The sequence below is a fragment of the Oncorhynchus nerka genome, linkage group LG7 (genome assembly GCF_034236695.1).
Source record: "Oncorhynchus nerka isolate Pitt River linkage group LG7, Oner_Uvic_2.0, whole genome shotgun sequence".
NCBI classification, from domain to species: domain Eukaryota; kingdom Metazoa; phylum Chordata; class Actinopteri; order Salmoniformes; family Salmonidae; genus Oncorhynchus; species Oncorhynchus nerka.
The window spans coordinates 9,551,711-9,574,668 of record NC_088402.1 but is presented as its reverse complement, the minus strand read 5'-3'; the positions used below and the strand labels follow the sequence as shown (position 1 = coordinate 9,574,668).

The following is a 22,958-nucleotide window of genomic DNA, read 5'->3' as shown; positions in this document are numbered from 1 at the left end:
ATTAAACCAGTAGCTAGCTACCTCATCTCCTACATAGGGCCCTGGTCACTAGTAGATTAAACCAGTAGCTAGCTACCTCATCTCCTACATAGGGCCCTGGTCACTAGTAGTGCCCTATAGGTGTCAAAAGACTGACTTCACCGAGCTAGAGGTTACGGTTCACATTCAGAACTCAATGAGTCCACTGCTTTCAACTACAAGCGGTTTGGAAAGTCTTTATACCAATTATGGAGTTAACCTACTTCTTTAGGCTTAGCTAGCTGTTACCGTTTAGATTGTAGCATACACACAGAGAGAGAGGACACACCAATCAGAGATCAGATTTATAGAACACTAATCCTTATCCTATTAGAATGTTCTGACTACACCAACATTCCTTCCTGGCTCCAAACCATTCTACAAATGTGAACTATGTCTGACACCATGCCTATTTTCAGCTGGGGAGGGGGGGGGGAATTCAGACAACAGAAGCTGTGTTAAAGTAGTGGAGACCTATGCAGAGACGATGAAGCAGAGGGTTGCCTTGCCCCTTAACATCCTCCTTCCCTACCCCTCAAATCTTTCCTGGTTGGATATATCTAATATAGAAATGGTTTCATTTAGACTTCCATAGGGCTCTTTGGATACATCTAATATAGAGATGGTTTCATTTAGACTTCCATAGGGCTCTTTGGATACATCTAATATAGAGATGGTTTCATTTAGACTTCCATAGGGCTCTTTGGATACATCTAATATAGAGATGGTTTCATTTAGACTTCCATAGGGCTCTTTGGATACATCTAATATAGAGATGGTTTCATTTAGACTTCCATAGGGCTCTTTGGATACATCTAATATAGAGATGATTTCATTTAGACTTCCATAGGGCTCTTTGGATACATCTAATATAGAGATGGTTTCATTTAGACTTCCATAGGGCTCTTTGGATACATCTAATATAGAGATGGTTTCATTTAGACTTCCATAGGGCTCTTTGGATACATCTAATATAGAGACTGGGCCGGGGGGGGTGGGGGTTTGGGACAGTGGGTGGGATTAGTGCGTTACCTTCTCAAATACAGGTGGGGGGCTCTTCCCCCTGCACAGGTTAGACAGAGCCCACACTGCATTCCTGGTCATGCTCAGTCTGGTGGATTTAGTCAGAAGCCTGGAGAGGAACCGGGGAGAGGAACCATGAGAGTAGTAGATATCAGAGGACACAGGACCTCCACTCTGATTTCACTGACACATCAACATAAACAGTAGTGTGTGATTGTGTGCGCTCACATTAATAGTGGTGGCAGGATATTACAGTTGAGTACATAGTCTCTGCACACTGCACTGTCCCCTGCTATGTTACCCAACGCCCACACTGCCTGAGAGAGAGGAAAGAGGGGGGGGGAGAGAGGGAGAGAAGAGAGGGAGGGAGGAGAGAGGGGGAGGAGAGAGGGGAGAGCGGGAGGGAGAGGAGAGAGAGGAGAGAAAGAGAGAGAGTGGAGAGGAGAGGAGGGGAGAGGAGAGATGAGGAGAGGGAGAGAGGGGAGAGGAAAGAGGGGGAGAGGAAAGAGGGGGAGAGAGAGAGAGGAGAGAAAGAGAGGGGGAGAGGGGAGAGAGAGGGGAGAGAGAGAGAGAGAGGGAGAGAGAGAGGAGGGAGAGAGAGAGGAGGGAGAGAGAGAGGGGAGAGAGAGAGGAGGGAGAGAGAGAGAGGAGGAGGGAGAGAGAGAGAGGAGGGAGGGAGAGAGAGAGGAGGGAGAGAGAGGGGGAGAGAGAGAGAGAGGAGGGAGAGAGAGGAGGGAGAGACGGAGAGAAAGCAGGTTCTGATCGTACTAGTTCCAACACCACAGCCAGGTATAAATTATAGACGGTCTTGTAATAAAACAACTCCATGACTGTTTATATGAACACGGGGGTCGGCCTTTACCTGTTCCTGAACATCTTCAAAGTCCGAGTTGAGTAGTTCTATAAAGATGGGGACTGCTCCTGCCTCGATTACTATGTTAGTCTGCATGGATGTACCTGATGCTATGTTGGTCAGGGCCCAGGCTGCCTCAAACTACACACACACACACACACACACACACACACACACACACATCGGTATTGTGTAATAAAACTCGACGACATAAATGTTATTGTAGACCGCAATAATTCACAACGATATCCACAATGTATTAGTAGTAAATGAAAAGCCTGACCATCCTCTTAAGTTTCTAGGATTGGTCTGGGTTCTAACTTTTCTATTTTACAAATACAAACGGTTTCCTAATATTTCCAAGGTCTCACCTGTAATGTGCAGTTGACGCTCATCTTGAGGAACTCTACAAACCTCTCTACAATGCCTGGGGTGTTGATGACCTCGTCAATAGGTGGATTGGGTTCTGGAACACATCAGACAGAATATATGAGTAATGATGTAACAATTAGCACCATGGACTCAACCTTTATCACCCTAGAGGGAGGTAGCCGAATCAGCAGAGTTAGTGCTGGGCTTGGAGCAGGAGGGACAACAGCCCGAGTCCCCCTCCCCCCCAAGAGGGACAACAGCCAGATGCCCGCCCGCCCCCCCAGGAGGGACAACAGCCCCCCCAGGAGGGACAACAGCCAGATGCCCGCCCGCCCCCAGGAGGGACAACAGCCCCCAGGAGGGACAACAGCCCGAGTCCCCCTCCCCCAAGAGGGACAACAGCCAGATGCCCGCCCGCCCCCAGGAGGGACAACAGCCCCCAGGAGGGACAACAGCCCGAGTCCCCTCCCCCAAGAGGGACAACAGCCAGATGCCCGCCCGCCCCCAGGAGGGACAACAGCCCCCCAGGAGGGACAACAGCCCGAGTCCCCTCCCCCCAAGAGGGACAACAGCCAGATGCCCGCCCGCCCCCCAGGAGGGACAACAGCCCCCAGGAGGGACAACAGCCCGAGTCCCCCTCCCCCAAGAGGGACAACAGCCAGATGCCCGCCCGCCCCCAGGAGGGACAACAGCCCCCCAGGAGGGACAACAGCCCGAGTCCCCCTCCCCCAAGAGGGACAACAGCCAGATGCCCGCCCGCCCCCAGGAGGGACAACAGCCCCCCAGGAGGGACAACAGCCCGAGTCCCCCTCCCCCAAGAGGGACAACAGCCAGATGCCCGCCCGCCCCCAGGAGGGACAACAGCCCCCCAGGAGGGACAACAGCCCGAGTCCCCCTCCCCCAAGAGGGACAACAGCCAGATGCCCGCCCGCCCCCAGGAGGGACAACAGCCCCCAGGAGGGACAACAGCCCGAGTCCCCTCCCCCAAGAGGGACAACAGCCAGATGCCCAGGAGGGCCCGCCCCCAGGAGGACAACAGCCCCCCCAGGAGGGACAACAGCCCGAGTCCCCCTCCCCAAGAGGGACAACAGCCAGATGCCCCCCCTCCAGGAGGGACAACAGCCCGAGTCCCCCTCCCCCAAGAGGGACAACAGCCAGATGCCCCCCTCCAGGAGGGACAACAGCCCGAGTCCCCTCCCCCAAGAGGGACAACAGCCAGATGCCCCCTCCAGGAGGGACAACAGCCCAGTCCCCTCCCCCAAGAGGGACAACAGCCAGATGCCCCCTCCAGGAGGGACAACAGCCCAAGTCCCCTCCCCCAAGAGGGACAACAGCCAGATGCCCCCCCCTCCAGGAGGGACAACAGCCCGAGTCCCCCTCCCCCCCAAGAGGGACAACAGCCAGATGCCCCCCCCCCTCCAGGAGGGACAACAGCCCGAGTCCCCCTCCCCCCAAGAGGGACAACAGCCAGATGCCCACCCCCTCCAGGAGGGACAACAGCCCGAGTCCCCCTCCCCCAAGAGGGACAACAGCCAGATGCCCCCCTCCAGGAGGGACAACAGCCCGAGTCCCCCTCCCCCAAGAGGGACAACAGCCAGATGCCCCCCTCCAGGAGGGACAACAGCCCGAGTCCCCCTCCCCCAAGAGGGACAACAGCCAGATGCCCCCCTCCAGGAGGGACAACAGCCCGAGTCCCCCTCCCCCAAGAGGGACAACAGCCAGATGCCCCCCCTCCAGGAGGGACAACAGCCCGAGTCCCCTCCCCCAAGAGGGACAACAGCCAGATGCCCCCCCTCCAGGAGGGACAACAGCCCGAGTCCCCCTCCCCCAAGAGGGACAACAGCCAGATGCCCCCCTCCAGGAGGGACAACAGCCCGAGTCCCCCTCCCCCAAGAGGGACAACAGCCAGATGCCCCCCTCCAGGAGGGACAACAGCCCGAGTCCCCCTCCCCCCAAGAGGGACAACAGCCAGAGATCCAGGAGGGACAACAGCCCGAGTCCCCCCTCCCCCAGGAGGGACAACAGATGCCCCCCCCAGGAGGGACAACAGCCCGAGTCCCCCTCCCCCAAGAGGGACAACAGCCAGATGCCGCCCCCCCTCCAGGAGGGACCAGCCCGAGTCCCCCTCCCCCAGGAGGGACACAGCCAGAGCCCCCCCCCCAGGAGGGACAACAGCCCGAGTCCCCTCCCCCAAGAGGGACAACAGCCAGATGCCCCCCTCCAGGAGGGACAACAGCCCGAGTCCCCTCCCCCAAGAGGGACAACAGCCAGATGCCCCCCCTCCAGGAGGGACAACAGCCGAGTCCCCCTCCCCCAAGAGGGACAACAGCCAGATGCCCCCCTCCAGGAGGGACAACAGCCAGAGCCCGCCCGCCCCCCCAACCCCCAGGAGAGGGACAACAGCCAGATGCCCCCCCCCCCAGGAGGGACAACAGCCCCCAGGAGGGACAACAGCCCGAGTCCCCCTCCCCCAAGAGGGACAACAGCCAGATGCCCCCCCCCCCAGCCCCCAGGAGGGACAACAGCCCAAGTCCCCTCCCCCAAGAGGGACAACAGCCAGATGCCCCCCTCCAGGAGGGACAACAGCCCGAGTCCCCTCCCCCAAGAGGGACAACAGCCAGATGCCCCCCCCCCTCCAGGAGGGACAACAGCCCGAGTCCCCCTCCCCCAAGAGGGACAACAGCCAGATGCCACCCCCTCCAGGAGGGACAACAGCCCGAGTCCCCCTCCCCCAAGAGGGACAACAGCCAGATGCCCCCCTCCAGGAGGGACAACAGCCCAAGTCCCCCTCCCCCAAGAGGGACAACAGCCAGATGCCCCCCCCTCCAGGAGGGACAACAGCCCGAGTCCCCCTCCCCCAAGAGGGACAACAGCCAGATGCCCCCCCCCCTCCAGGAGGGACAACAGCCCGAGTCCCCCTCCCCCAAGAGGGACAACAGCCAGATGCCCCCCCTCCAGGAGGGACAACAGCCCGAGTCCCCCTCCCCCAAGAGGGACAACAGCCAGATGCCCCCCCCTCCAGGAGGGACAACAGCCCGAGTCCCCCTCCCCCAAGAGGGACAACAGCCAGATGCCCCCTCCAGGAGGGACAACAGAGTCCCCTCCCCCAAGAGGGACAACAGCCCCCCCCTCCAGGAGGGACAACAGCCCGAGTCCCCCTCCCCCAAGAGGGACAACAGCCAGATGCCCCCCTCCAGGAGGGACAACAGCCCGAGTCCCCCTCCCCCAAGAGGGACAACAGCCAGATGCCCCCCTCCAGGAGGGACAACAGCCCGAGTCCCCTCCCCCAAGAGGGACAACAGCCAGATGCCCCCCCTCCAGGAGGGACAACAGCCCGAGTCCCCCTCCCCCCAAGAGGGACAACAGCCAGATGCCCCCCCTCCAGGAGGGACAACAGCCCGAGTCCCCCTCCCCCAAGAGGGACAACAGCCAGATGCCCCCCTCCAGGAGGGACAACAGCCCGAGTCCCCCTCCCCCAAGAGGGACAACAGCCAGATGCCCCCCTCCAGGAGGGACAACAGCCCGAGTCCCCCTCCCCCAAGAGGGACAACAGCCAGATGCCCCCCTCCAGGAGGGACAACAGCCCGAGTCCCCCTCCCCCAAGAGGGACAACAGCCAGATGCCCCCCTCCAGGAGGGACAACAGCCCGAGTCCCCCTCCCCCAAGAGGGACAACAGCCAGATGCCGCCCCCCTCCAGGAGGGACAACAGCCCGAGTCCCCCTCCCCCAAGAGGGACAACAGCCAGATGCCGCCCCCCCTCCAGGAGGGACAACAGCCCGAGTCCCCCTCCCCCAAGAGGGACAACAGCCAGATGCCGCCGCCCCTCCCCCCTCCAGGAGGGACAACAGCCCGAGTCCCCCTCCCCCAAGAGGGACAACAGCCAGATGCCGCCGCCCCTCCCCCCTCCAGGAGGGACAACAGCCCGAGTCCCCCTCCCCCAAGAGGGACAACAGCCAGATGCCGCCCCCCTCCAGGAGGGACAACAGCCCGAGTCCCCCTCCCCCAAGAGGGACAACAGCCAGATGCCGCCGCCCCCCTCCAGGAGGGACAACAGCCCGAGTCCCCCTCCCCCCAAGAGGGACAACAGCCAGATGCCGCCGCCCCCCTCCAGGAGGGACAACAGCCCGAGTCCCCTCCCCCAAGAGGGACAACAGCCAGATGCCGCCGCCCCCCTCCAGGAGGGACAACAGCCCGAGTCCCCCTCCCCCCAAGAGGGACAACAGCCAGATGCCGCCGCCCCCCTCCAGGAGGGACAACAGCCCGAGTCCCCCCCCCCAAGAGGGACAACAGCCAGATGCCGCCCGCCCCCCTCCAGGAGGGACAACAGCCCGAGTCCCCCTCCCCCAAGAGGGACAACAGCCAGATGCCGCCCCCCCCCAGGAGGGACAACAGCCCGAGTCCCCCTCCCCCCAAGAGGGACAACAGCCAGATGCCGCCCCCCCCCAGGAGGGACAACAGCCCGAGTCCCCCTCCCCCAAGAGGGACAACAGCCAGATGCCGCCGCCCCCCCCTCCAGGAGGGACAACAGCCCGAGTCCCCCTCCCCCCAAGAGGGACAACAGCCAGATGCCGCCCCCCCTCCAGGAGGGACAACAGCCCGAGTCCCCCTCCCCCAAGAGGGACAACAGCCAGATGCCGCCGCCCCCCTCCAGGAGGGACAACAGCCCGAGAGTCCCCCTCCCCCAAGAGGGACAACAGCCAGATGCCCCCCTCCAGGAGGGACAACAGCCCGATGCCCCCCCTCCAGGAGGGACAACAGCCCGAGTCCCCCTCCCCCAAGAGGGACAACAGCCAGATGCCGCCGCCCCCCTCCAGGAGGGACAACAGCCCGAGTCCCCCTCCCCCAAGAGGGACAACAGCCAGATGCCGCCGCCCCCCTCCAGGAGGGACAACAGCCCGAGTCCCCTCCCCCCAAGAGGGACAACAGCCAGATGCCGCCGCCCCCCTCCAGGAGGGACAACAGCCCGAGTCCCCTCCCCCAAGAGGGACAACAGCCAGATGCCGCCGCCCCCTCCAGGAGGGACAACAGCCCGAGAGTCCCCCTCCCCCCAGGAGGGACAACAGCCAGATGCGCCCCCCCCAGGAGGGACAACAGCCCGGGGTCCCTTGGACAAGGAGTGAAGGGCACGGCTATACACAGGGACGACGTGATATTCACTGAACAGCCTGGTACCTTTGGACAGTAGTTTCCTGAACGTCTGTGTGGTGGTGAGTTGGAGCTCTGGGTCCTCTGAGAAGAGCATTTCCACCAGGCGTCTCGTTAGGACACCTTCCTCTGTGGCTGTGGAGTCCACATACGAGTCGACCAGTGGACTCTCAAACATGACTCCCTCCTCGTTCAACATGTCAACGTTTCTCCTCTTGAACAGCTGCCAAATACAGGAGAGCAACAGCAGATCACTTTCTGTGTGTGTGTGTGTGTGTGTGTATTCTGCCTGGGAAGAGGATAGTAAACTGTGGTAGGTGTTATACAGGTGGGTTAGGTTCTGTACCTCTCCTGTTTAGACACTAGCAGTGGGCTAGGTGTTGTCTGGCTAGGTGTTGTCTGGCTAGGTGTTGTCTGGCTAGGTGTTGTCTGGCTAGGTGTTGTCTGGCTAGGTGTTGTCTGGCTAGGTGTTGTCTGGCTAGGTGTTGTCTGGCTAGGTGTTGTCTGGCTAGGTGTTGTCTGGCTAGGTGTTGTCTGGCTAGGTGTTGTCTGGCTAGGTGTTGTCTGGCTAGGTGTTGTCTGGCTAGGTGTTGTGGGCTAGGTGTTGTGGGCTAGGTGTTGTGGGCTAGGTGTTGTGGGCTAGGTGTTGTCGGCTAGGTGTTGTCGGCTAGGTGTTGTCGGCTAGGTGTTGTGGGCTAGGTGTTGTGGGCTAGGTGTTGTGGGCTAGGTGTTGTCGGCTAGGTGTTGTCGGCTAGGTGTTGTCGGCTAGGTGTTGTCGGCTAGGTGTTGTCGGCTAGGTGTTGTGGGCTAGGTGTTGTGGGCTAGGTGTTGTGGGCTAGGTGTTGTCGGCTAGGTGTTGTGGGCTAGGTGTTGTCGGCTAGGTGTTGTCGGCTAGGTGTTGTCGGCTAGGTGTTGTCGGCTAGGTGTTGTCGGCTAGGTGTTGTCGGCTAGGTGTTGTCGGCTAGGTGTTGTCGGCTAGGTGTTGTGGGCTAGGTGTTGTGGGCTAGGTGTTGTCTGCTAGGTGTTGTCTGCTAGGTGTTGTCGGCTAGGTGTTGTCGGCTAGGTGTTGTCGGCTAGGTGTTGTCGGCTAGGTGTTGTCGGCTAGGTGTTGTCGGCTAGGTGTTGTGGGCTAGGTGTTGTGGGCTAGGTGTTGTGGGCTAGGTGTTGTCTGCTAGGTGTTGTCTGCTAGGTGTTGTCGGCTAGGTGTTGTCGGCTAGGTGTTGTCGGCTAGGTGTTGTCGGCTAGGTGTTGTCGGCTAGGTGTTGTCGGCTAGGTGTTGTCGGCTAGGTGTTGTGGGCTAGGTGTTGTGGGCTAGGTGTTGTCTGCTAGGTGTTGTCTGCTAGGTGTTGTCTGCTAGGTGTTGTCTGCTAGGTGTTGTCGGCTAGGTGTTGTCGGCTAGGTGTTGTCGGCTAGGTGTTGTCGGCTAGGTGTTGTGGGCTAGGTGTTGTGGGCTAGGTGTTGTGGGTGTTGTCTGCTAGGTGTTGTCGGCTAGGTGTTGTCTGCTAGGTGTTGTCGGCTAGGTGTTGTCGGCTAGGTGTTGTCGGCTAGGTGTTGTCGGCTAGGTGTTGTCGGCTAGGTGTTGTCGGCTAGGTGTTGTGGGCTAGGTGTTGTGGGCTAGGTGTTGTCTGCTAGGTGTTGTCGGCTAGGTGTTGTCTGCTAGGTGTTGTCGGCTAGGTGTTGTCGGCTAGGTGTTGTCGGCTAGGTGTTGTCGGCTAGGTGTTGTCGGCTAGGTGTTGTGGGCTAGGTGTTGTCGGCTAGGTGTTGTCGGCTAGGTGTTGTCGGCTAGGTGTTAGCTTTTGAAAATGCCCAAAGAGCATTTAACATCCTACAACAGAATCTGTATGATTTAAAGCTGGTTCTAAATGTGGGTAAAACAAACTGCATGGTATTTTAAAATGCCAGGCATGTTACAAATCATGTCATTGCTACATTGGCTGGACATACTATAGAGCAAGTTAAAGTGTACAAATATTTGGGTGTGTGGGTTGATGATGAGCTGAGCTACACTGTGCATGTAGAGAACTTGTAAAGAAGCTCAAGCTGAGAATAGGTTTTATTACCGGCATGAGGCTAGTTTTTCTCTGGAGGCCAGGAAGGAGCCGGTACGATGGTGGTTACTGGCGGTTTTACAGATGTTATCTATATATGCAGGCCTTAGCCACGACCCTGAGAGCACTTGATTCAGTGTATCATGCAGCCCTCAGGTTCGTAGGCTTAAACACTGGTATACACTCATTTATAAGGCCATATTGTAGGTTTAAACACTGGTATACACTCATTTATACGGTCATATTGTAGGTTTAAACACTGGTATACACTCATTTATACGGTCATATTGTAGGTTTAAACACTGGTATACACTCATTTATACGGTCATATTGTAGGTTTAAACACTGGTATACACTCATTTATACGGTCATATTGTAGGTTTAAACACTGGTATACACTCATTTATACGGTCATATTGTAGGTTTAAACACTGGTATACACTCATTTATACGGTCATATTGTAGGTTTAAACACTGGTATACACTCATTTATAAGGCCATATTGTAGGTTTAAACACTGGTATACACTCATAAGGTCATACTGGGTAAATTTTTATCTCTGTTCTTTTTTAGTCCGGTGAGTAAATAAATATCAATTACGGTCCCGTTCTGATTTGCTTCTAACAGAAACAAACATTAGACCAGGTCATGGTTGAAATAGTTTTAGTTACTCAGCACCGTGGTTAGGGTTTGCCTAACCCTAACTGTAACATTTTAAAATGTGATGATCTAGTTTGGTTGGTGGAGTTTAAACACTTGATCGATGTATATATCATAGAAGAGTGTAATTGTCTTTAGGACAGCTGTTATTAGTCAAGATGTTTGTGTTTTTAAAGTAAAATGTTTTTGTTGTACTGTATGTGTGTTGATAGTTTTGTTTAATGTTGTGTTAGTGTATGTAAGTTGTTTTGTCTGAAAACGTTGTTCCCCCTGCTGCTATTGGACCAGGTCTCTCTTGGGAAAGAGATGTTATCTCAATGAGAAAAACCTGTATAAATAAAGGTTAAAAAAATGTTTTTAAAAAGGTGTTATACAGGTGGGTTAGGTTCTGTACCTCTCCTGTTTAGACACTAGCAGTGAGCTAGGTGTTCTAGGCTAGGTGCTCTAGGCTAGGTGCTCTAGGCTAGGTGCTCTAGGCTAGGTGTTATACAGGTGGGTTAGGTTCTGTACCTCTCCTGTTTAGACACTAGCAGTGAGATAGGTGTTCTAGGCTAGGTGCTCTAGGCTAGGTGTTATACAGGTGGGTTAGGTTCTGTACCTCTCCTGTTTAGACACTAGCAGTGCGCTAGGTGCTCTAGGCTAGGTGCTCTAGGCTAGGTGCTCTAGGCTAGGTGCTATACAGGTGGGTTAGGTTCTGTACCTCTCCTGTTTAGACACTAGCAGTGAGCTAGGTGTTCTAGGCTAGGTGCTCTAGGCTAGGTGCTCTAGGCTAGGTGCTCTAGGCTAGGTGCTCTAGGCTAGGTGCTCTAGGCTAGGTGTTATACAGGTGGGTTAGGTTCTGTACCTCTCCTGTTTAGACACTAGCAGTGAGCTAGGTGCTCTAGGCTAGGTGCTCTAGGCTAGGTGCTCTAGGCTAGGTGCTATACAGGTGGGTTAGGTTCTGTACCTCTCCTGTTTAGACACTAGCAGTGAGCTAGGTGCTCTAGGCTAGGTGCTCTAGGCTAGGTGTTCTAGGATGTGTACCTGTTGTTCTCGTTTCTGCTTCCTCAGCTGGACACCCTCCTCCTCTCTCCTGCGTCTCATCTCCTCCACATTCAGGGCTTTGTTCTTGTAGCTGTTCATCCTGTGGTTATCCTTCGCTGGACTGGCTGACGGCTCTGAAGCGCACGCGCACGCACACGCACACGCACACACACACACGTTAGATCATCTTTATAACAATAAGTCCAACTAATCCGATCTTAAGGACAGAACATTTATTTATTTTTACAAAGGTTATCATAGAACGGTTAGGCCTTTAACAAAATTAAGTCTAGCAACAGTCGTCAGGAAAAACACTGTCAAGAGAAGTAACACATTTCCCAAGGAACAAGACTCTCAGATCCCAGAGTATAGGCTTGGTGAGGTCACGGGGGGCTTGGTGAAGTCACGGGGGGGGGGGGGGGGCTTGGTGAGGTCACGGGGGGGCGTATGTGAGCCCAGTATAAACAATCTCCTGGAAACAGAGCACGGCCACATGGGTAAAATTACACTGGAGTATGTGATACGTCCACACTCACACACCAGATATTCAAATAGAGACTTACATATAGCCCAAGTTAACTTCTCTCTGACTTGTCATAAACCAAAAACACACACAGACAGTGGAAACACACAGACAACACTGCCCCACAGACACAGAGATGCAGCCCACAGACAGAGGCTCTATTATCCAGCATTCAGCTGGCAGACAAAAACATTGATTCAGGAGAGTTAATTGCTGAGTTAGCAGGAAGTGCCTGATCAGCCAGCAGACTGACCACTGTGCAAACTGCCCCAACTCAGCATTTGTGCAGTCATGGTACCAGACTCGTTACCAGTAGCAGCCAGACTGGTCGCCAGAAGCAGCCAGACTGGTCACCAGACTGGACACCAGAAGCAGCCAGACTGGACACCAGAAGCAGCCAGACTGGACACCAGAAGCAGCCAGACTGGTCACCAGAAGCAGCCAGACTGGACACCAGAAGCAGCCAGACTGGACACCAGAAGCAGCCAGACTGGACACCAGAAGCAGCCAGACTGGACACCAGAAGCAGCCAGACTGGACACCAGAAGCAGCCAGACTGGTCACCAGAAGCAGCCAGACTGGTCACCAGAAGCAGCCAGACTGGTCACCAGAAGCAGCCAGACTGGTCACCAGAAGCAGCCAGACTGGTCACCAGAAGCAGCCAGACTGGACACCAGAAGCAGCCAGACTGGTCACCAGAAGCAGCCAGACTGGACACCAGAAGCAGCCAGACTGGTCACCAGAAGCAGCCAGACTGGACACCAGACCCGTTACCAGAAGCAGCCAGACTGGACACCAGACCCATTACCAGAAGCAGCCAGACTGGACACCAGACCCGTTACCAGAAGCAGCCAGACCCGTTACCAGAAGCAGCCAGACTGGTCACCAGAAGCAGCCAGACTGGTCACCAGAAGCAGCCAGACTGGTCACCAGAAGCAGCCAGACTGGTCACCAGAAGCAGCCAGACTGGTCACCAGAAGCAGCCAGACTGGACACCAGAAGCAGCCAGACTGGACACCAGACCCGTTACCAGAAGCAGCCAGACTGGACACCAGACCCGTTACCAGAAGCAGCCAGACTGGACACCAGACCCGTTACCAGAAGCAGCCAGACTGGACACCAGACCCGTTACCAGAAGCAGCCAGACTGGACACCAGACCCGTTACCAGAAGCAGCCAGACCCGTTACCAGAAGCAGCCAGACTCGTTACCAGAAGCAGCCAGACTCGTTACCAGAAGCAGCACCAGAGCAAAACATTTAACACGAAGCAGTATATAGTCTTCAAACCTGCTGTATGTAAAATAGTGTCTGCTATAGATCGGAAAATAAATACATGCGACTCTGGACTACAACAATGTTTTCCTAATAAAGTTACATCTGATTTGTGTTTTGTTTCCTTGCCACAATACTAACGAATATGGCAATACTGGTATAGTTTCGGCCCTAGTGTGTGTAAAGAGAGGGCAGGGCAGGGTGTGGCTTCAACCTGTACAACCCATAAACTAGACTCAACCACTATTTGTTCCTGGAAGGAAGGGTCAGGAGGCCGGAGATTATAACGTTTCCTGTAGTTCTTGACCAGGTTTGCACACACTGCAGCAGGGATTTTGGCCCACTCCTCCATACAGACCTTCTCCAGATCCTTCAGGTTTCGGGGCTGTCGCTGGGCAATACGGTCTTTTAGCGCCCTCCAAAGATTTTCAGTCTGGAGACTGGCTAGGCCACTCCAGGACCTTGAGATGCTTGTTACGGAGCCAATCCTTAGTTGCCCTGGCTGTGTGTTTCGGGTCGTTGTCATGCTGGAAGACCCAGCCACGACCCATCTTCAATGCTCTTACTGAGGGAAGGAGGTTGTTGGCCAAAATCTCGCGATACATGGCCCCATCCATCCTCCCCTCAATACGGTGCAGTCGTCCTGTCCCCTTTGCAGTAAAGCATCCCCAAAGAATGATGTTTCCACCTCCATGCTACACGGTTGGGATGGTGTTCTTGGGGTTGTACTCATCCTTCTTCTTCCTCCAAACACGGCAAGTGGAGTTTAGACCAAAAAGCTCTATTTTGTCTCATCAGACCACATGACCTTCTCCCATTCCTCCTCTGGATCATCCAGATGGTCATTGGCAAACTTCAGCCTTTTTATTTTACCTTTATTTTACTAGGCAAGTCAGTTAAGAACAAATTCTTATTTTCAATGACGGCCTAGGAACAGTGGGTTAACTGCCTGTTCAGGGGCAGAACGACAGATTTGTACCTTGTCAGCTCGGGGATTTGAACTTGCAACCTTCCGGTTACTAGTCCAACACTCTAACCACTAGGCTACCCTGGCCTGGACATGCACTGGCTTGAGCAGGGGGACCTTGCGTGCGCTGCAGGATTTTAATCCATGACGACGTAGTGTGTTACTAATGGTTTTCTTTGAGACTGTGGTCCCAGCTCCATTCGGGTCATTGACCAGGTCCTGCCGTGTAGTTCTGGGCTGATCCCTCACCTTCCTCATGATCATTGATGCCCCACGAGGTGAGACCTTGCATGGACACAGAGGGTGATTGACCGTCATCTTGAACTTCTTCCATTTTCTAATAATTGCGCCAACAGTTGTTGCCTTCTCACCAAGCTGCTTGCCTATTGTCCTGTAGCCCATCCCAGACTTGTGCAGGTCTACAATTTTATCCCTGATGTCCTTACACAGCTCCCTGGTCTTGGCCATTGTGGAGAGGTTGGAGCCTGTTTGATTGAGTGTGTGGACAGGTGTCTTTTATACAGGTAACGAGTTCAAACAGGTGCAGTTAATACAGGTAATGAGTGGAGAACAGGTCTGTGAGAGCCAGAATTCTTACTGGTTGGTAGGTGATCAAATACTTATGTCAAGCAATAAAATGCAAATTAATTACTTAAAAATCATACGTGATTTTCTGGATTTTTGTTTTAGATTCTGTCTCTCACAGTTGAGGTGTACCTATGATAAAAATGACAGACCTCTACATGCTTTGTAAGTAGGAAAGCCTGCAAAATCGGCAGTGTATCAAATACTTGTTCTCCCCACTGTATATCCACACCCACATCACAACTGATGCTACCAGACTCTTGTTTATTATTGCTAATATTGCATAATTTAAAACACTTGCCCCCCCAAATCCCCTCTCCTTGATACATGTGTAAATATTACACTATAAATTGTGCCCTCCTGTATTATAGTTATGCTTAAAAACATATATATATATATATATTCTATTCTACTAGGACATTTTCTTTGTTCTTATTCAGATATTTTATCATTTAGTGTTGTTGCATTGTCAAGACAGAACCAGCAAGGAATGCATTTCATTGGGCAGTGAATACAATGTACTAGAGGTCGACCGATTAATCGGAATGGCCGATTAATTAGGAACGATTTCAAGTTTTCATAACAATCGGAAATTGGTATTTTTTGGGCAATTATTTTTAGGTTTTGTTTGTTTTTATACACCTTTACGTTTTTATTTTACCTTTATTTAACGAGGCAAGTCAGTTCAGAACACATTCTTATTTACAATAACGGCCTAGGAATGGTGGGTTAACTGCCTTGCTCAGGGGCAGAACGACAGATTTTTACCTTGTCAGCTCGGGGGATTCAATCTTGCAACTTTACGGTTAACTAGTCCAACGCTCTAACCACCTGATTACATTGCACTCCACGAGGAGACTGCCTGTTACGTGAATGCAGTAAGAAGCCAAGGTAAGTTGCTAGCTAGCATTAAACTTATCTTATAAAAAACAATCAATCAATCTTAATCACTAGTTAACTACACATGGTTGATGATATTACTAGTTTATCTATAGTCAATGAACTAATCACTGATCATAATCTTGATGTGATTGGCCTGACTGAAACATGGCTTAAGGTGCCCTCGGATGGGGCCACAGTGTCTCCTGACCCCTCCTGTCTCAGCCTCCAGTATTTATGCTGCAGTAGTTTATGTGTCGGGGGGCTAGGGTCAGTTTGTTATATCTGGAGTACTTCTCCTGTCCTATTCGGTGTCCTGTGTGAATTAAAGTGTGCTCTCTCTAATTCTCTCTTTCTTTCTCTCGGAGGACCTGAGCCCCAGGACCATGCCTCAGGACTACCTGACATGATGACTCCTTGCTGTCCCCAGTCCACCTGGCCGTGCTGCTGCTCCAGTTTCAACTGTTCTGCCTTATTATTATTATTGGACCATGCTGGTCATTTATGAACATTTGAACATCTTGGCCATGTTCTGTTATAATCTCCACCCGGCACAGCCAGAAGAGGACTGGCCACCCCACATAGCCTGGTTCCTCTCTAGGTTTCTTCATAGGTTTTGGCCTTTCTAGGAAGTTTTTCCTAGCCACCGTGCTTCTACACCTGCATTGCTTGCTGTTTGGGGTTTTAGGCTGGGTTTCTGTACAGCACTTTGAGATATCAGCTGATGTACGAAGGGCTATATAAATAATTTTGATTTGATCTAGTGTGTCCTGCGTTGCATATAATCGATGCGGTGCGCATTCGCGAAAAAGGACTGTCGTTGCTCCAACGTGTACCTAACCATAAACATCAATGACTTTCTTAAAATCAATAGACAAGTATATATATTTTTAAACCTGCATATTTAGTTAATATTGCCGCCTAACATTAATTTATTTTAACTAGGGAAATTGTGTCACTTCTCTTGCAACAGAGTCAGGGTATATGCAGCAGTTTGGGCCGCCTGGCTCGTTGCGAACTGTGTGAAGACTATTTCTTCCTAACAAAGACTTCTTCGCCAAACGGAGGATGATTTGACAAAAACACATTTGCGAAAAAAGCACAAACGTTGCACGACTGTACCAAACCATAAACATCAATGCCTTTCTTAAAATCAATACACAGAAGTATATATTTTTAAACCTGCATATTTAGCTAAAATAAATCCAGGTTAGCAGGCAATATTAACCAGGTAAAATTGTGTCACTTCTCTTGCGTTCATTGCACGCAGAGTCAGGGTATATGCAACAGTTTGGGCCGCCTGGCTCGTTGCGAACTAATTTGCAGGAATTTTACGTAATTATGACATAACATTGAAGGTTGGAATTTTAGACTTATGGATGCCACCCGTTAGATAAAATAAGGAACTGTTCCGTATTTCACTGAAAGAATAAACGTTTTGTTTTCGGGATGATAGTTTCTGGATTCGACCATATTAATGACCAAAGGCTCGTATTTCTGTGTGTTATTATGTTATAATTAAATCTATGATTTGATAGAGCAGTCTGACGGAGCGGTGGTAGGCAGCAGCAGGCTCGTAAGCATCCATTCAAACAGCACTTTTGTGCGTTTGCCAGCAGCTGTTTATGACTTCAAGTCTATCAACTCCCGAGATTAGGCTCGTGTAACCGATGTGAAATGGCTAGCTAGTTAGCGGGGTGAGTGCTAATAGCGTTTCAAACGTCACTCGCTCTGAGATTTGGAGTAGTTGTTCCCCTTGCTCCGCAAGGGCCGTGGCTTTTGTGGAGCGATGGGTAACGATGCTTCGAGGCTGGCTGTTGTCGTTGTGTTCCTGGTTCGAGCCCAGGTAGGGGCGAGGAGAGGGACGGAAGCTATACTGTTACACTGGCAATACTATAGTGCATATAAGAACATCCAATAGTCAAAGGTATATGAAATACAAATGGTAGAGAGAAATAGTCCTATAATAACCAGCTCTCATATGTTCTGAGCAAGGAACATAAAAGTTAGCTTTTTTTACATGGCACATATTGCACTTTTACTTTCTTCTCCAACACTTTGCTTCTGCATTATTTAAACCAAATTGAACATGTTTCATTATTTATTTGAGGCTAAATTGATTTGATTGATGCATTATATTAAGTTAAAATAAAAGTGTTCATTCAGTATTGTTTTAATTATCATTAATACAAATAAATTAATTAATTCACTTTTTTTTATTTATTACTGATTACTCTGCTTTTCTGGTCCCCCAATAATCGGTACCGGCATTGAAAAATCATAAATCGGTCGACCTCTACCATGTACATATGATTAATACAACTTGAACTCTTGAAACACACACAGCACAGAGGGCGATTGGCATGTTGATGTTGCTCAGTGAGTACAAACTAGTTTGACCAGAGGAGAAGTGAGCCACTCAACACAAGGGCAACTGTCTGATAACGACATGATAGCTCATGCATGATGAAACTAAACTACTTTTAAAAGTGCAGAGAGAGTGAGAAAGGAGGAGCAAGTGAAGGACAGTTAGATATGTGGAGAACACTACTAGTCAGGGGGAAACACTACTAGTCAGAGGGAAACACTACTAGTCAGAGGGAAACACTACTAGTCAGAGGGAAACACTACTAGTCAGAGGGAAACACTACTAGTCAGAGGGAAACACTACTAGTCAGAGGGAAACACTCCTAGTCAGAGGGAAACACTACTAGTCAGAGGGAAACACTACTAGTCAGAGGGAAACACTACTAGTCAGAGGGAAACACTACTAGTCAGTGGTCACACTACTAGTCAGTGGTCAGAGGGAAACACTACTAGTCAGTGGTCAGAGGGAAACACTACTAGTCAGTGGTCAGAGGGAAACACTACTAGTCAGTGGTCAGAGGGAAACACTACTAGTCAGTGGTCAGAGGGAAACACTACTAGTCAGTGGTTAGAGGGAAACACTACTAGTCAGTGGTCAGAGGGAAACACTACTAGTCAGTGGTCAGAGGGAAACACTACTAGTCAGTGGTCAGAGGGAAACACTACTAGTCAGTGGTCAGAGGGAAACACTACTAGTCAATGGTCAGAGGGAAACTAGTCAGTGGTTAGAGGGAAACACTACTAGTCAGTGGTCAGAGGGAAACACTACTAGTCAGAGGGAAACACTACTAGTCAGTGGTCAGAGGGAAACACTACTAGTCAGTGGTCAGAGGGAAACACTACTAGTCAGAGGGAAACACTACTAGTCAGAGGGAAACACTACTAGTCAGAAGGAAACACTACTAGTCAGAGGGAAACACTACTAGTCAGTGGTCAGAGGGAAACACTACTAGTCAGTGGTCAGAGGGAAACACTACTAGTCAGAGGGAAACACTACTAGTAAGAGGGAAACACTACTAGTCAGTGGTCAGAGGGAAACACTACTAGTCAGTGGTCAGAGGGAAACACTACTAGTCAGTGGTCAGAGGGAAACACTACTAGTCAGTGGTCAGAGGGAAACACTACTAGTCAGTGGTCAGAGGGAAACACTACTAGTCAGTGGTCAGAGGGAAACACTACTAGTCAGTGGTCATAGAGGGAAACACTACTAGTCAGTGGTCAGAGGGAAACACTACTAGTCAGTGGTCAGAGGGAAACACTACTAGTCAGTGGTCAGAGGGAAACACTACTAGTCAGTGGTCAGAGGGAAACACTACTAGTCAGTGGTCAGAGGGAAACACTACTAGTCAGTGGTCAGAGGGAAACACTACTAGTCAGTGGTCAGAGGGAAACACTACTAGTCAGTGGTCAGAGGGAAACACTACTAGTCAGTGGTCAGAGGGAAACACTACTAGTCAGTGGTCAGAGGGAAACACTACTAGTCAGTGGTCAGAGGGAAACACTACTAGTCAGTGGTCAGAGGGAAACACTACTAGTCAGTGGTCAGAGGGAAACACTACTAGTCAGTGGTCAGAGGGAAACACTACTAGTCAGTGGTCAGAGGGAAACACTACTAGTCAGTGGTCAGAGGGAAACACTACTAGTCAGTGGTCAGAGGGAAACACTACTAGTCAGTGGTCAGAGGGAAACACTACTAGTCAGTGGTCAGAGGGAAACACTACTAGTCAGTGGTCAGAGGGAAACACTACTAGTCAGTGGTCAGAGTGAAACACTACTAGTCAGTGGTCAGAAGGAAACACTACTAGTCAGTGGTCAGAAGGAAACACTACTAGTCAGTGGTCAGAAGGAAACACTACTAGTCAGTGGTCAGAGGGAAACACTACTAGTCAGAGGGAAACACTACTAGTAAGAGGGAAACACTACTAGTCAGAGGGAAACACTACTAGTCAGAAGGAAACACTACTAGTCAGAGGGAAACACTACTAGTCAGTGGTCAGAGGGAAACACTACTAGTCAGTGGTCAGAGGGAAACACTACTAGTCAGAGGGAAACACTACTAGTAAGAGGGAAACACTACTAGTCAGAGGGAAACACTACTAGTCAGAAGGAAACACTACTAGTCAGAGGGAAACACTACTAGTCAGAAGGAAACACTACTAGTCAGAGGGAAACACTACTAGTCAGTGGTCAGAGGGAAACACTACTAGTCAGTGGTCAGAGGGAAACACTACTAGTCAGGGGTCAGAGGGAAACACTACTAGTCAGTGGTCAGAGGGAAACACTACTAGTCAGTGGTCAGAGGGAAACACTACTAGTCAGTGGTCAGAGGGAAACACTACTAGTCAGTGGTCAGAGGGAAACACTACTAGTCAGTGGTCAGAGGGAAACACTACTAGTCAGTGGTCAGAGGGAAACACTACTAGTCAGTGGTCAGAGGGAAACACTACTAGTCAGTGGTCAGAGGGAAACACTACTAGTCAGTGGTCAGAGGGAAACACTACTAGTCAGTGGTCAGAGGGAAACACTACTAGTCAGTGGTCAGAGGGAAACATTACTAGTCAGTGGTCAGAGGGAAACACTACTAGTCAGTGGTCAGAGGGAAACACTACTAGTCAGTGGTCAGAGGGAAACACTACTAGTCAGTGGTCAGAGGGAAACACTACTAGTCAGTGGTCAGAGGGAAACACTACTAGTCAGTGGTCAGAGGGAAACACTACTAGTCAGTGGTCAGAGGGAAACACTACTAGTCAGTGGTCAGAAGGAAACACTACTAGTCAGTGGTCAGAGGGAAACACTACTAGTCAGTGGTCAGAGGGAAACACTACTAGTCAGTGGTCAGAAGGAAACACTACTAGTCAGTGGTCAGAGGGAAACACTACTAGTCAGTGGTCAGAGGGAAACACTACTAGTCAGTGGTCAGAGGGAAACACTACTAGTCAGTGGTCAGAGGGAAACACTACTAGTCAGTGGTCAGAGGGAAACACTACTAGTCAGTGGTCAGAGGGAAACACTACTAGTCAGTGGTCAGAGGGAAACACTACTAGTCAGTGGTCAGAGTGAAACACTACTAGTCAGTGGTCAGAAGGAAACACTACTAGTCAGTGGTCAGAAGGAAACACTACTAGTCAGTGGTCAGAGGGAAACACTACTAGTCAGTGGTCAGAGGGAAACACTACTAGTCAGTGGTCAGAGGGAAACACTACTAGTCAGTGGTCAGAGGGAAACACTACTAGTCAGTGGTCAGAGGGAAACACTACTAGTCAGTGGTCAGAGGGAAACACTACTAGTCAGTGGTCAGAGGGAAACACTACTAGTCAGTGGTCAGAAGGAAACACTACTAGTCAGTGGTCAGAAGGAAACACTACTAGTCAGTGGTCAGAAGGTAGTCAGTGGTCAGAGGGAAACACTACTAGTCAGTGGTCAGAGGGAAACACTACTAGTCAGTGGTCAGAGGGAAACACTACTAGTCAGTGGTCAGAGGGAAACACTACTAGTCAGTGGTCAGAGGGAAACACTACTAGTCAGTGGTCAGAGGGAAACACTACTAGTCAGTGGTCAGAGGGAAACACTACTAGTCAGTGGTCAGAGGGAAACACTACTAGTCAGTGGTCAGAGGGAAACACTACTAGTCAGTGGTCAGAGGGAAACACTACTAGTCAGTGGTCAGAGGGAAACACTACTGGTCAGTGGTCAGAGGGAAACACTACTAGTCAGTGGTCAGAGGGAAACACTACTAGTCAGTGGTCAGAGGGAAACACTACTAGTCAGTGGTCAGAGGGAAACACTACTAGTCAGTGGTCAGAAGGAAAGGTGGCGAGAGAAGCAGCAAGTGAGAAGGTGGTCAGATATGTTGAGGACAAAGAGAACCTGAAAAAAGTGATGATACTCATTTGGCTAGGTGATAATGTTCGTTCTCTCTACTGGACACAGACAACACCGGAAGTGTGTGTGTATCAGTGCCCCTCTCTCCCCTCGAACTAAAAGCAAACAACTGACACCTCCCTGCCTAAATAGTCGAGACATCTCTATTACACTATCAATAGAAATTCAGCCATTTTCCACGTGTCTTGAGTTTGACATGTGGCTAACATCGAGTTCAAAATAAAACATACTGGAAATAACTTCTGGCTAGCTAGCGGTCTTGAGCAGCAGTCACCACTTGGTTCACAGTCTTGTGACACAAATGTGACAATACATTAAATTCAATGGAGTATGATAGCTAGCGAGCAAGCTAAGTTAGTTCAGTTATGAACCTTGTGGTAGCAACGTTTGAGTATATGTAGCTAGCTAGATAGCCAACTAGTTAACGTCACGATAGTTAACGTTAGCTTGTCAACAAACAAAAAAATAACGTAGGTGTGGCCCACCCTAGTTAACTCAGAGTCAATATAAACGTACCAGTGGTATGGCTGGTTGCTAACTTCAGTACCTAGTTCAATTGACAGTTAACTAGCTAACCACCTGCGTACCAGTTAGCTTCCATGCTAACGTTACCTTCTAACACACAGCAAAACGCGTATTACTAGCCAACAGACGATGCATGTAACGTTAGCTGTTGAAATGGCTAAATTAGTTTATAACGCTGTATCTTAACGTTACTTTGTTGAAGGAAACGTCGTCTAGAACAACATTTTACCAGGAAAGGTGGCCAATTTGTAGACGAGCACCCATAGTCATTACGATATTATAAACAATATTTTTGGTTTGCTAGCTACGTCGACTAGGGAGTTCACTTAGCTAATTTAGCTAGCAGGGATTTGACAAGAATGGATCCAAACGCTCGTTATTCTCTCGCCCCGTGTGTGAAGCACACGGTCTAGAAACACAAGATCCTAACTTACCCATTTTTTTTTTGTTTATCTCAAATGACAGATACTTCGTGTGTTGTTTAGAAATAAAGAGTAAATCCTCTTTCTCTCTTGGCTTTCCAGAATCTGCTCTTCACAGACGATATGTCGTCATGAGAAATACGGAGGGCGAGAGATGACAAATTTAATCCCACTGTTTCCCACGGACGCTAGGGGGCGCGAATACGAAACCTCTGTTAATTTAAATAATTATAATAATAATAATAATACATTATTGCGCAATACATTTCGTCACAAATTCGTCACAAATTCAAACAATGGAATATATTTATGATATTTGATCAAGTTTAAAGTCTTATGGTTACGTGCACAGGTACATAATAAGGTATTCTTATCGGCAGACTCAGTAGCCTC

General features: G+C 50.8%; 1 protein-coding gene across 1 annotated transcript in view; it reads right to left on the bottom strand.

Moving 5' to 3' along the window:
- Positions 1 to 22,685, bottom strand: part of LOC115132667 (importin subunit alpha-7) — a 38,423-nt gene extending 15,738 nt beyond the window's left edge. The window contains exons 1-7 of the mRNA XM_065020154.1: positions 22,578 to 22,685; positions 11,144 to 11,277; positions 7,440 to 7,635; positions 2,266 to 2,360; positions 1,904 to 2,035; positions 1,270 to 1,358; positions 1,051 to 1,150 (exon numbers count right to left, since the gene is read on the bottom strand). Coding sequence (XP_064876226.1) covers positions 1,051 to 1,150; positions 1,270 to 1,358; positions 1,904 to 2,035; positions 2,266 to 2,360; positions 7,440 to 7,635; positions 11,144 to 11,277; positions 22,578 to 22,581 — 750 coding nt within the window. The 5' untranslated portion in view covers positions 22,582 to 22,685. The remainder of the gene's footprint in view (positions 1 to 1,050; positions 1,151 to 1,269; positions 1,359 to 1,903; positions 2,036 to 2,265; positions 2,361 to 7,439; positions 7,636 to 11,143; positions 11,278 to 22,577) is intronic.
- Positions 22,686 to 22,958: the final 273 nt, after the last annotated feature.